The sequence below is a fragment of the Echinops telfairi genome, unplaced genomic scaffold, assembly GCF_000313985.2.
Source record: "Echinops telfairi isolate 266 unplaced genomic scaffold, ASM31398v2 ScPeMD7_7457;HRSCAF=8495, whole genome shotgun sequence".
NCBI classification, from domain to species: Eukaryota; Metazoa; Chordata; class Mammalia; order Afrosoricida; family Tenrecidae; genus Echinops; species Echinops telfairi.
Genome location: NW_022111357.1, coordinates 36,589,340 through 36,604,111, shown reverse-complemented (window position 1 = coordinate 36,604,111; position 14,772 = coordinate 36,589,340). Strand labels below are relative to the sequence as shown.

Sequence of the window (14,772 nt, the reverse complement as noted above, 5' to 3'; positions counted from 1 at the left end):
CTTGTCCCACTTTCATGCTCTGCCTTCATTTGGGTTTTAGGCATTCCTCTCGGTTACATTGCTCTTGATCCAGCTCTGCAAGGCCTCCCGCACCCACCTTGACATTGATTTTGGATTACTTGCTGTTCCCTTGTCCCTGTGCTTGTTAACACCCTCTTCCTTTCCCCCGCCTCCCCTACCCCCATGTTCCCCGATCTGTCATTCCGCTGTTCTCTCCTCTGGCTTGTTTATTCTGCCTATCCTTTCCAGGTAGACGTGCTATATACCATCACCAGACTGAGTGCAACGAAGTGACAACCGAAAGTAAAACAATGGCTACAACTACAACACACACCCACACATGCATACATATATAACCGTATGAATAATTCAGGGTCTGCTTGTTTTCCTTCACGTGTGCTTTCCAGTCAAGTCTGATGGGGAGCCATGCCCCGACACCGCCTCTATCCCTGGGGACCGCACCGCTCTGCTCTGATGCATGCCCCCAGAGGCTGGCGTTCGGCGTGGTGAGCTCATGGTGGGCACAATTCCCATAGTGTGTCTCCAGTGCTGTCCCCAGTGGTGCGATGGGTTAACGAGGAATGCTGTGTCCCGTGGTGGGGCCGGCGCCGTGGTCATCTCAGTGCATTGCTGTTCTGAACAGGCACATTATGGCAGGGGCCAGACTAAACCCAGGGATGCAATGGGATACATATGGTAGACCATTAAAAGGGAGGAGGGAAAAAGGTATGGGTAGCCAGGGGAACAGGGCACTAACCCACACAGGGAGAGGATGTTGATTGTGTCTCCACAGGGAAAGAGGGACCAGACTTCAACCCGGAGCTCCAAGACAGGAACGCAATACACTGACATGAATTAGGGAACCCATAGAGAGGCCTGAGGGGCTGGCCCCATTACCAACTGGGTGCATGGCACCACCCTCTCCCAGGGGGAATTCACTTCAGAGGGCAGCACTGAAGCTCGGGAAGAGGGGAAGGGGGACTGGACCGGTCGGAGCGCATGTGAGCCAATGAGGTAGAAAGGGGAAGAAAAAGAAAGAGTGGAGCACATTCTGTCTCGCAGAACCTTTCTTGACTTGAAACCAGGCGGCATTCCCTTGTTCTGTTCGTGCAATGGCCTATTCATCCAGGAACAAGTTCTGCATGAGTACAACGAAGTGTTCTGAATTCTCAATCTTTTTTTGAATTCTCATTCTTTTCAAGATTATCCAATTTGTTATGATCAACAAAGTTAAATGCCCTGGCATCGTCAATAAAACCTAAGTAAAGATTTGTCTGGTATTCTCTGCTTTCAACCAAGTTCTCGATGACATCAGAAATGATATCCCTTATGCATGTCCTCTTCTGAATCTGCCCTGAAACTCTGGTAGCTCCCTGTCAATGTACTATGACACCATTGTTGGATGATTTTCAGCAAAATTTTACTTGCATTGACATCAATTATATTGTTGTATAGTTTGAGCATTGTTTGGTCACCTTTCTTTGAAATGGGTACACATATGGATCTGTTCCAGCCAGTTGGCAGAGTAGCCGTCTTGCAAATTTACTGCCATAGATGAGTAAATAATTCCAGTGTTTCATCAGTGCTTCCAGTTTATTCAAATATTCCAGTAATTTTAGAGAGCTTTGTTTTTGACTTTCAGTGCAGCTTGGACTACTACTTCCTTCAGCACCACTGGTTCTTTCTCATTCATGGCTGTACTTCTTAATGGTTGAAAGTTGACTAGTTCTTTTTGGTACGGTGAGTATATTCTTTATACCTTCTTTGGATGCTTCCTGCATCATTCAATATTTTACTCACAGAATCTTTCCATACTGCAACTTGAGACTTGAATTTTTTCTATGGTATTTTCAGTTTAAGATAATCTTAGCATGTTCTACCTTTGTGGTTTGTTAACTCTTGGTCTTTTCATATTCTATTATAGTATTCTATTAGGTCTTATCAAACTGCTCTTTGAAATTTTTCTCTTCAGCTGTTTGATTTTATTGTTTCTTCCTTTTATCTAATTGGTTAAAATACAATAAATGAAATCCAACATTTCCATATTTTAAGCTGATAATCTACTGGAAAGGTAGTGGTTATAAGAGAAAATTTCAACTGAATGGTTTGTCTGTCTACATCTTCACTTGTTATACCATTGAGTTGGTTTTGACTCATAGTAACTTTTTAAAAAATTTTTTTTACACAAAGCAAATTTTAATGTAACAAACACTGCTCAGTCCTGCACCAACCATACAACTGTTGTTATATTGAAGCAACCAATGTGTCACCTTTGCAACCACTATGTCAATTTGGCTCATAGAGAGTCTCCTCTTTTTTCACAAATCCTCTACTTTACCAAGTACAGTATCCTTTTCTAGGGACTGATGTCATCTGAAAGCATGTCCAAAGTACATGCGACAAAGTCTTATCATCCTCACTTCTAAGGAACATTTTGGTCAGGATTAACAATCTTAGGCAGCAGGCTCCAGTACCCTGTTACTACATAAATAAAACCCTAGCAATGGTGTTTGTCAGATTGATTTATAAAAGGTACTTTTCTGAAATTAACTGAGTTCTCACAGTAGGAAATCATATAGCACAGTAGGAAATCATATAGCACATCTACTTGTCCTATAGTTCTTTTCAATAACAAAGGGGATGGAAAAAATCACCATCCCACCTTAATCCAAGTCAGCAAACACTAACCTAAAGAATTTCAATGGACTTAATAGTAAGAACAAAAATCCTCATTAAAAAGTGTGGGTATGTGGTTTGCAGAAGGTTGTGGATGACCGTGGAAACCCAAAATCCATTTGCAGGGTCCCACATGAATTAAGCCCCTGGTGAATCTCCTCTGACCATAGTCCAGGGATATGAATAGCCTTGCAATCAGATAGCATTGTATAGCTGATTATGGAAGAAGTAATTAGGTTAAAATGTAATGGTTTATCATTTGAACTCCCTTTTGATACATTTTAAAGTTCTTTCTTTCAGTTAACATTTCTACTTTCTTTTCAATATAGGTTTTCCCTATTTTATCTAGTAATTATTTTGTTGTTGTTTGCTTCATGTTTGTGTTCTGTATTATTCTCTGTATATGAAACCTAGGATATGTAAATTTCTGGAAACAGCCACTGAATTAATAATTACCTGAAGGCATGACAAGGGAGACTGAGTGAAAATGGGGAGTTAACAACAAATACGAAAAGAACATGTTCTGAAATTGAGTATGGTGATGGTTACATAATTTTTCATATGACTGAAGGATTACGTTGTATGTTTGGATGTGCCAATAAAACTTAAATATATATAAACACATATATATGTATGTATGTTTAAAAGCAGTCAGAAGATTCTTAACTATAGACCATAGAGTCCCAAATATATTTAGCCTATCATCCCTTTAGAAAAAAAAATTACTCCAAAGAAAAATGGTTTTTGACAAACTTTATAAAAAGTCTTCTGGCAATAATGTCGCTTCCATTGTAAGCTAAATCCATCTTCAGATGCTATCTTAAATGACAACCATTTAAGATAAAGAGAAAGTATCTGGCAAAAATGTTATGGACTTAAATTTTTTTAGGACGAATAAGAGAAGGGTGAAAATGCTCTTGAGTAGGCTATCTGCAAGTGTGCTAGATCAAATGTACAACGCCAAACCCTGCGTGATCAAATGTGAAATGGCCTTAAACCTTATTTATGTTATCAATCTCTCAACAGCCATTTATTACCTCTTTACTATGCACTAATTAATAGCATCAGGCTGTGGCCAAGAAAACAGCAGTTAACAAATGGTGGTATTTTTAGATCACAGGTGAAAAATTAACTATTAGCTTCTGGAAGGCCACAGCTTTTGGGCTGAAGGAGATGTTGGTATGCATAAGTAAATTACCAAACAAACATACACTCTTGTATTAGTCTAGGTACTTTAGAGAAACAAATCCACACAAGATCATGTATAAGAGAGAGTTTCACATAGAGGCTAAGTGAACATCAAGAAAATATCCCAACCCAGTGCTCCCCAAGCCCACAAGTCCAACATTAACCCAATAACCCATATGTCCAACACCAATCCACAAAACACACACTATGATGCTGACTGCAGGAGCATCTCAGTGCTGGCAAGGGTCTCCACATGGCTGCTCCAGCACCCAGCGCTGCATCGGGGTAGGTCCATGTGGCTTCTCCTCTGGGATGTCTTGAAGGAAGTCAGCCTTGCAAGCTGAAGCAGGGAACTGCTAAGGCAGCTGCACCCTGGAGTGACCATCACAAAGCAAGAGACCAGAGAACTGGAAAGGTGAGGCTCATGGAGCCATTTATCCCTCCGCCCTTCAATTAACCCACATGTGTTTATCAGCCAGGTTGGCACAATAAACTAACTCAACTCTCTTGAATATATAGAAAGCTTAAGCACAATGTACTTACCTAACAGCATACTTGATAACTATAGAATTGCATGTGCAACACTCAGCAAGATAAAACTTGAGCTTGGAAACATGACTCAACAAACTGAGATCATAATAGGATTAAATTTGAAATCAAAACCAAATAAAAAATCTGCAACAACCACAAATACCTGGAAGTTAGCAACAGAATTCCAAATAATCTGTGAGTTAAAGAATCACATGCAATTTAATAGAATGTCAATGAGAACACAAGAGCATAAAATTTGTGAGATATAGCTGAATAAATGCCTAAGAAGAAATTTATAACATATCAAATTATATATTTTAAATCAGAAGAGTTTATGGTAGAAAAACTTTGTCACAAATAAATTATTATAAAATTATACTAAAAAACCTCATTTGTGAATAACAAAGAAAGAAACTGAGAATCAAAATAAGTAATCCAGAAAAGCTTTCATTTAAAAATAGGTCCAAATAATTTTGTCATAAAGAATTCATAATTAAGACATTTTCTGTTCAATATTATGGTTTTAAAAATTAAACCATTAACTTTTTATAACTTAACCATTAGCTAATCAAACCATTTATTAATCCATTAATTAATATTTCATTAGTAAATAAGTATGTATGTTAAATAGATGATGGAGGTTATAAGGGAGTATACCCACATACCATAGCTGTGGTGGTGGATGCCTACACAGAGGTATGGATATGTCTACATACATATTTGCAAGTCCGTACATATACTCATATACAAGGGGTTACCCCCCAAAACCGGAATTGTGCTGAGCAGAATAGAGCTTTCTTAGTAGTACGCATTTTTCCTGCTAGGTGAACATTCAGCAACTCGCTCTGAGTGAGTGCACCCAGTGGCATTGCCTGGGAAGGTTCTCTTTGGTCACGGTGAATTTTTTCGTGAAAGTAGTTCTGCTTGAACCTCGTTTATTGTGATGGCTGATTTAAGAGAACAGTATGGGGCTGTGAAATTCTGTTTCCTTTTTGGGGCTGGGGTGTGGGGGTGGAAGTGGAATGCCGCAGAAACTGTTGTCATGTTGAACACAGCTTACAAAGACAGTGCTATGGAAAAACTCAAGTGTATGAGTGGTTTTCTCATCTCATGAAAGGTAAAATGGCAACTGATGAAAAACCTCTTTCTAGATGTCCAGCAATAGACAAATATGTTGACTCAGTGCATTTGGAATTCATTCCACCAGGTCAGACTATTAATCAAGCTTTCTATTAGCAGGTTCTGAAAAGATTGCATAACAGTGTGCAACAAAAAAGGCCTGATTGTGGTAGACAGGGGACTGGTTTTCCCACCATGATAATGCACCAGCTCACACAGCCATCACAGTGCGCCAGTTTGGGGCAAAAAGCAGCAGGCCTCTCTTGCACCAAACACCTTATTCATCTGACCTCTCTCCATGTGACATCTTTTTGTTTCTGCAAATAAAGAGGGGCATGAAACAACAGCGGTTTTCTGACTTAGAAGAGGTGAGGAAAAAAATGAGAGATACTGTCAGCCATCCAAACAGATGTTTGAAAAATGTTTCCAAGAATGGAATCACAGATTTGACAAAGGCACTAGGCATTAAGTGTAATGAAGGTGAAAAGGTGTGTTGTAAAAAAAAAAAAATTAAATACATAGCTTTGAAAAAAAACTCCGATTTTGAGGGGGTACCCATCATATGTAATTGAACACACAGGAAACATATTCAGACATCAAGATTGAACCACTAACATGGATGAAGGAAGACAGTGGATGGTGTAAGATACAAAAATAACAAAATAACAATAATATATAATTGATAAAGAATTTATAAGGGTAGGAAGGGAAAGGAGGGAGGGGAAAAGAAAGGAGCTGATACCAAGGATTCAAATAGAAAATGTTTTGAAAATGATGATGGCAACATATGTACAAGTGTGCTCAATACAACTGATTTATGGATTGTTATAAGATCTGTAAGAGCCCCCAATTAAAAAAAAAAAGTAACAATACCATTTCTACAAAGGGGGAGGGGGAAAAGGAACCACTGACCCACAGTCTCAGGGGACATCTAGATCAACTGCCAAAACATAGTTCATAAAAATAATGTTTAAGGTCTTAAAAGATTGCCAGCAATCATCTGGGAAGCAAGTACTGGCCTCTTCTCGCCTGGAACAGGAATGCAGAAGAATGAAGAGAAACAAAAACTCAATGAAGCATTAGTTCAAAGGACTAATGACCCACGTAAATCACAACCTCCTCTAACTTGAGACCATAAAAATTAGTGCCTAGCTAATATGACTACTCACTGTAACCAAGAACACACCAAAAAGTTCAAGTTATTTAAAAAGGAAAAAAGGGGGGGGGGGCAGCGCGGGGAGTAAAGTTCAAAGTGGAAAATAAAAACCCGACATACTGATCAGAACGAGACTGGAGAATCCCTCCCTTCCCCCAGAAGAATGCCCTGGAGAAAACCTGACTGGAGACTGAAGCCGCTCCTGGAGGCCGCCTCCCAGCTCAATAGCAGACAAGAGTCTAAAAGAAATAGCGTGAAGACTCTGCTCCTCAAAATAATCAACTATAAAGACCAAAAGCGCACATTTGCCCCAAACCAAAGATAAGAAGACGGGAAGGAATCCTGTCTGGATTTCAGGGAATCCAGACAGACAACAGTGAGTACTGGCACACTGCAGTGATTACAATCAACGTCACAGGACAGTTTCTGTATAAACTACTGACTTGGCAAACTAATATGCAATGGAAAGTTTTAGCTTAAGTACAATAAATGCTTTTGAAAACACGAACTATTTGTCTAAACACACATATCTATTCTATACTATTTATCAAGACCCTAGAGAGAAGGCGGGAGTTTCCGTGTGGAGGAAACAGGTAAGGCCTTGTCTACTAACTTAAAGCTTGTCAGTTTGAATCCAAAGGCACTCTGGAAGAAAGGCATGGTGATCAACTTCTGAAAAGTCGAAAAGACAGCCTATCCAGTGCAGCTCTACTCTAACACATGGGCCACCAGACATGGGAGTCAAGGCTGTGGCAACTGGTTTGGCTATGATTTAGAAGTGACTCAATGTCAGTGGATCTGGATTTGATTTTGGCACCAGGATGCAGGAGGCTTGGTGGTACAGCGGTCAAGTGCATGGCTGCTAACGGAAAGATTAAGAGGCTGTAACATACTATCCACTTGATGGGAGAAGCGAGCCACTGATCTCCTCCTGTAAGGATTACCAGGATTTTCAGAAACTCGTGGAAAAATGGAATTGGAAAAGGGAAAAAAGAAAGAAAGCAAAATGGAATAGAAAAACAACAGAATTGGTTTACCAACTTTTTGAAGGTCCCTTATCCATTTAAAAAAGGAGGGGGTGCAATTTTACTCTTCCCTGTAGGGTAATTAAGAGGTGGAATTCACTTGCTGTCAATGGGCTAGGTGAATTTTGTTGTTGTTTACAACATGTTCAGCATACTTTGATGAGGTCATGCAGATTTAATATACTTAGCATAGGCATAGGGACAATTGTGAGGAGGGTGCAGAGACAGGCAATGTTTTCTTCTGTTGTGCATAGGGTCATTGTGGGTCAGTACTGACTTGAAGGCACCTAAGACAGTTACCTTTATCATGCCAACTAGGCCAATAAGAATATGTGGGTGGAGTTTAATCAGGTCACAGCTTGCTCTGCAAGGCCTGCCCCATCTCTCTTGTCTCAGGTGATCAGATCAGTGTGCTGCTGCTTTAGCTAGTTCTCTGCCTCAACCTGTGTGCTACACTACCTGTGGGCCAAGCCAACCCATGGATCATGTAACTAGAGCTTGAGGCTCCTTCAAGACCTGCTTCTCCACACCGCTGGTATATACATTGCTTGAGCTTGAGTCTGGTGGGTCCTGTTGCAAATCCCTCAGATTCCAGCAGGGTCTGCCTAGCTGAGCTCCTGACTGTTGCTGACCCACCCTGCTATCTACTGCCTTCAGGCAGACTCTGCCTGCTTTGCCTGAGGGAAAACTCAGCTGTCTGCTTCCTTGACCTTGGACCCAGCAGCCCACCTAAGTTGAAGGACTTCCAGTATATTAACTGTTCCACGAAAGTGAGTTGAACTGAGCCCTGTGTACTGCTGTGTGGACTAATTAGCTGTTATATTCCTGCTCGATGAATAAACCTATCCTCTTATATATATGTATTCATAAGTGCCCTAGTTTTGTTTTCTAGAGAACCCTGCCGAACACAGCACCTAACAACAACCAACACAACTAAAATCCTCCATTGTTCCAAGTCAAAATAAACAAAATTCTCACAAAATTATTTTCACTCACATTATTTTTCATTAAGTGTCAGACTGAAATCTTCTTTGAGTCACACTTCTGAGAAGCACAAAGTTCAGACACCCATGAAACTTTCCCAATCACCCCAAAATGGCCACACAATGCAGCTCCTCAGAGGATTTATGTCCCTGTACTGCATCTCCGGCCAGCCTAGGCAGGTTGAATTTCAAGTGACAGAAGGCAGCTTCAAAGAAATAAAAATTCATAAAACCCACAGCCCTCCAGCAATGCTAAAGAAAACTTCACAAGAAACTTGCCATAAAAGATCAGATGTATAAACAGTTCAGGTTATTTCTGCACCAAAAAATGTGGTCTTAGCACTTGGGATAAGAAAGGAAATAAATCATATACCTTTAGGAAAGTAACAAAAATGAAAATTAAATATGGCAAACTCTTCCCTCTTCAAATTTTAACTAATAGAAAAACCATGATAGCAGATTTTTTTTAACACTTGAATACAAAAACCTCAACAGAAAGCAAGTTCATACTTCCGTCATATCATTCAGATCTCTGTGCATTTCTTAAAAGATAAGCTAGGCAGGAGAAACGCAAAAACTCTCTGCTATTGAATTGATTCTGATCGATTGAGTGACCCTTAAAAGTCAGCAGAATTGCTCCTGTGGTTTCTGTGACTGTGAATTTTGATAGGAGCAGAAATTCTCTTCTCTCTCCTGGGGACAGCTGGTTGTTTTGAACTGGTGGCCTTGTGGTTAACACCCAGCTCAATACTTAACAAGGGAGGGTTATTTGCTGGCATTCAACAGTCATTGGGGGCCTTTCTGAGTGGTAGAAGTAGGTTCGTATCTACTTAATGAGATTGAAATAAATAATTTCCAAAGTCCCTTCCAGCTATACTGATCTCTCAAGAAAAAGTAGGATATTTAAACGAATTTACTTAAACATCAAAACAGTTACTGTCTTGGAGGCTTAAAAGCTGTTAAGATATAAAACACTCAAAATCTACATTAAATGATCAGAAATTGACTCCTTACTATATTTTATTTGTTCCTTTAGATCGATGATTGAACATTAACAACCATATAAAGAGAAATTATTTCATATAACTTCAGAATACACATAGGATCCTATGCAGTTCTTTGAAATAAATTCTAACTCCAAAAAGAAGTATCGGGGAAAATAGTGGTCTCAGTAATATTGTGTGTAGCAGAGTGAGTGTTACTATACTGAGCTGCTGTGTATTATGGGATTCACATAAATGAGTAATTATGGTGGTATGTTAAACAACAAGTTCAATCAAGTTAGCTTCACTTGTTCTATTTGGGTTTTGCTTTTCTAGAGACTATTTTTTTAATCCCTGGTTTTTTTTAATGATTTACACAGTTCCAATGTCAAAGTTAAAAAAAAACACATTTGTTCAAAAGACTCTAGTCTATATTCTTGTTCCTACATGCACTTTCAAACACCCAGTCTCAGACAAGATAGAGAAGGTTAAACACATGGCCTCTGGATTTTAATATTCTGTGTATGACCTTAGATTGTGACTTAATCTCAATAAATTTATTTCTTCATCTCTAAAATGGTGATGGTAATAGATCCTACTTCATAGGGGTGTGGAAAGGATTAAATAAGATCATCTGTGCACAGTATTCAGGTTCGTGAGATCTCAATAAATGTTCACCACTTTTATTAGGACCTCATTTAAAACTCATGACAATCCTGTAATCCAGACAGGTTAGGAAATGAACCATGAGGTGCCACATCACTGGACTGAGGTCAGGGAGCTCTATGACAAAGAATATAGCCCATCTTTCAGGCCAGCACCATCTCTTATGGTGCTCACTCCTAAGATTCCAGCCTACTTCATACATGCTATTCATTATATATCACTACATGTGGGAAACAGATTTCTCCTAAGTTGTCTCCCCCAAATATATGCTAAATTTAGCTGCTTGCTAAACATGGTAAATGACTATACATTTGGAGATCAAGGAAAGTAGGTCAGAGGTTATTCTCCCTAAAGGTTATCAGCCATCAAGAGCAATCAGACTGTATAGTCTGTCCCACCCTACTCCCTTCTGTTAAGGATAGTAGTAGATTGTTTCCCTGAAGAAGAACCCAGGGAGGAGAAGCTTACTCAAGGGTGATCAAGGTTAGCCTGGCATGTTGAGTCTAGGGTCTGCCCTTCTTGTCACATGTATACCTCCTAGTCCCTCCCCTTCCTATTATGTGTACACCTCTAGCTCATCCCCTCCCTGTTGTTTATGCCTATTGTACATCCCTTTCCTGTGATGTGCATGCCTACTGTACAACCCCTTCCTGTGACATATGTCACCTGTAATTAGGGGGCATGCAAGCCACCATAAATATATATGCGTAATTAGGGAGCATGCAAGCCACCTGTAATTAGGGGGAATGCAATTAGGGGGCATGCAAGCCACCATAAATATATATGCGTTGGTTAGCAATAAATTGTTCTCTCCCCTCTCTCCTGCCCTCTCTGCCCACGCTGTGCATGGACCTGGCTATTGAGATCATGGCCACCTAGGAGGTGAGCATGCTACCATGAAATGTGTCTGACTTCTTTATTTTACTCTCTCTCCCATCTCTCCCTATTACTCTGTGACTTTACTATAATCTTTACTTATTATCGTTGTACAATTAAGCTTACTGAACCCGTGATTAGTTGTGGGGGGTTGGCTTCACACACACACACACACACACACACACACACACACACACACACACACACACCTATAGGCATCACAGGGTAAAAGGAACTTTGTTTGGGCTGATGGCAAGAGACTTACTGTGTTCAGTGCATTCAGAGTGGTGTCATCTCGAGATGCTGCAACACAGCCATCTTCTGTGGAGCCTCCATCACACATCCCTGCAAATGCTGCCATGCTCCTTCAGGGAAGGAGAGAAACACATCAGTGCATAGGCTTTAACCCTCCACTTCCAGAGCACAGTTGTAATCCTGCTTACATTCCATTACCACATAGGTGGTAAGCAGATTTTTAATTCTGTCTCTCCTTTTGCAGAAAGAACACTGGTGGTGTCATGGTTACCAATTGGGCTGTGATCTGAAAATTGGCTGGCAATTCAAAGCCATCAGCTGCTCCACGGGAGAAAGGGATTTCTACTCCTTTAAAGAGTGACGGTCTCAGAAACTCACCCGGATATTTCTACCCTGTCCTGTAGGGTAGCTGTGAGTCAGCACTGTTGAGATGTGAGTTTTCGGTTTTGGCAAAAATAAAAAGCAATAATTCTTTTCTAGTTAACCCACTCAGGAGGAGAAAGGTCACTTTTAATCAGGTCTATTGGTGTTTTTCTTCACATACTTTATTAGTACTAAGATACTAGTTTTCAGCTCGAGTAATCTACATCTAATTGCAAAAACAGTAAGCTAAGATTACAATCTTTAGGAAGTTCCATAAATTTATGTAATGAAATTCTCTGAAACCCGACTTAATTCTTCTCCCATAATGCATCCACTATCTTCAGACGAATTAAAGCGAACATTTTTCATTCCTGGAACACCTTTATCCCTACTGTGTGCCATCAGGTATGCACTGTAGACAAGAGAATGGCTTCAGCTCAAACACAATGCTTGTAGTTCTGATTTGATGGAGTCTCTTGGTGTACATGGTTGAGAGTGCATAGCAAGTTAGTTTCAGAAATTATTTAAGAGCAACGGTCTCTGCTGTTCTGTGTTATGAATAGATGTAAACTTCTCTTTTGTAGCTTAGGCATTTATGTGTGAGCAAGTAACATTCCACAGTGTAATCACAGATATATGTTCTGTGATAAATAAGCCATAAAAATGTCATGTTTGGGTCAGGCACTAAAGAATATAGTCTCAGAGTATGGCAATAACATGGAATCTTCAATGGAATTTTAAGATAGGCTGAGTGATCCAATTACTCAACTGGATTGGAGGTGGTGGTCATAATTGCATTCATAGCTTTAAGATGTCTTTATTCTGATGAAGATTTTCAAACTCCGATGTGAAATAAATGTCAATAAGAATTAACACTGGGAAAAATTGCATTAACCACATTGAAAATTTTTTCTCTGGTAAGGAGGACCAGGTGTCTGGTTGGAGAGGGTGTTAACACAATTTAATGCCTGAAAATGCCCAATGTATACATGATTTTCAGGAGAAAAGAGAAAGCTTATTGCCTACTAATCAATGCAGCTGACCTAATCCAGAAAGCAAGATGGAGCAGATTTCCTTTACCTTGCTGCCCTCAAGTACATAAGGAGGTCACAGTCATTCACACCGGGCATCCAAACCAGTTCCTCATGTTGGGTCACAGTGTCACCATCTGGAGACGGAAACGGCTGCAAATCTGGAAGCTTGGCCTGTAAAACATGGATGAAGAAGTTACAACAAGGAACACAGAAAGAGCTGAGTAGCTGTAGGCAGTAAAGAAATAACAGAAGAAACCATGAGTTATTTTCAACTGTCCTGACACACAATGAGGATCACCCCACCAGAGAAGACTGCACAGTAGACTACTTAATCTCTACACAATGAGGAGCAAATAGTGTCAAAGTAAAACACAGACAGCATATGTGCATAAATAATTTTAAAACCAAAAGTCTCAGTATATCATATTTCTTTGATAAAGAAAAAATACACATTTCCAACAGAATAAACTTAGCAAAGAAACATGCAAATAATGAATCTTCATCTAAGGCAGTGTTTCCCAAAATGGGTGATATTGCCATCTAGGGGGATGCTGGAATCATGGGGGATGGGGATGGGTAGAGGCCTGCAAAAGCAAATACCTATACATTATCTTGAATTGTGGGTTATAGTACAATTTTTTTTAATTACCAGGGGGTGCTTAAATTTTCCCCCCTGAAATGAGGGCAGTAGGCCAAATAAGTTTGGGAGCCTATGACCTAAGATTATTTGCTGAAAAATTAAATGAACTCCTCTATCACATGAATGTTACTTTCAAGAAAGTTAATTAAAAATATGACTTATGTGCAGCATCAAAAAAACACTTTGGGGTAACTGCCTTTGAGTACTGAAATTAAAATTAAATACATAATCGAATTAGCTTTTGGTGATCAAACATAGGGTTGCTTCGGTTAAGGAATAAGGACTTTCAGGAATGTTTGAAAAGTTCGTTATATTGATAAATAAATATCACAGTTGACTAAATAGTATACAGAAAATATGAACATTACACTGTATGTAAAGTAGTTGATATAAATACAAAGAAGAAACACCGATGGATTGACAAAGTGATTAGCCCAATGACTGTAAGAATGGCACAGAACTGGGCAGAGTTTCACTGTTGTACAGAGGTCCACTGTGAGTCAAAACCAACCCAACGGCACCTAACACTAAGAACATATACTGGGTAAGGTGCCCACGAGGTGTGGTAGCTAAAGTTTTCAAGATTGGCAGTTCAAACCTACCAGCTACTACTCTGAGAAATATGTGACAGTTTGCTTCTGTAAAGATCAAAGCCATGGAAACCCAATGGGACAGTGCTACTCTGTAAAATAGTAGCACTGTGTGTCAAAATCTATTTGACAACAACAAATTAAGTGTGTGTTAAGGCTCCCTGGTGATGTAATGGTTAAAGAGCTCAGCTGCGAACCAAGAAATATCAGCAGTTCCAATCTTCCAGATGCTTACATGGAAGAAAAATGTACAGCCTTGAAAATCACCTGAGGTAGTTTGACTCTGTCTTCTTGTGGCACTAATATGTTGAAATTCAGTAAAAAAAAACAATGGATATAGCCTTTCTGTTTATGTATTACACGGATTCCTCTCTAGGGAATTTTTCCCAATTAACTTTAAAATCCATTCTAGTCAGCCTTAAATGGGGAATATCCGAAGCACAAAACAATTAAGAGCAAACATTTGACAAAGTGGTTGCACACACAAAATAAGCTTTTGATTATCATAGTTTGGACCAGTGTTGTGTTATTATTCTGAGCTACTATATATGTAAAATGGATAAAACAAATGAGTAATAATGTTAGTGACATTAAAAATGGGGTTTGAGGCATAAGATAAAGACAGATCTAAATGAACAAAGATCAACAGAATAGTTAAATACAATTTTGAATTAAAGAACCATTATG

General features: G+C 39.5%; 1 protein-coding gene across 1 annotated transcript in view; it reads right to left on the bottom strand.

The window, feature by feature from the left end:
* Window positions 1-14,772, bottom strand: part of LOC101647535 (arginine-glutamic acid dipeptide repeats protein) — a 207,628-nt gene that overhangs the window by 162,241 nt on the left and 30,615 nt on the right. The window contains exons 3-4 of the mRNA XM_045298782.1: window positions 12,902-13,026; window positions 11,469-11,568 (exon numbers count right to left, since the gene is read on the bottom strand). Coding sequence (XP_045154717.1) covers window positions 11,469-11,568; window positions 12,902-13,026 — 225 coding nt within the window. The remainder of the gene's footprint in view (window positions 1-11,468; window positions 11,569-12,901; window positions 13,027-14,772) is intronic.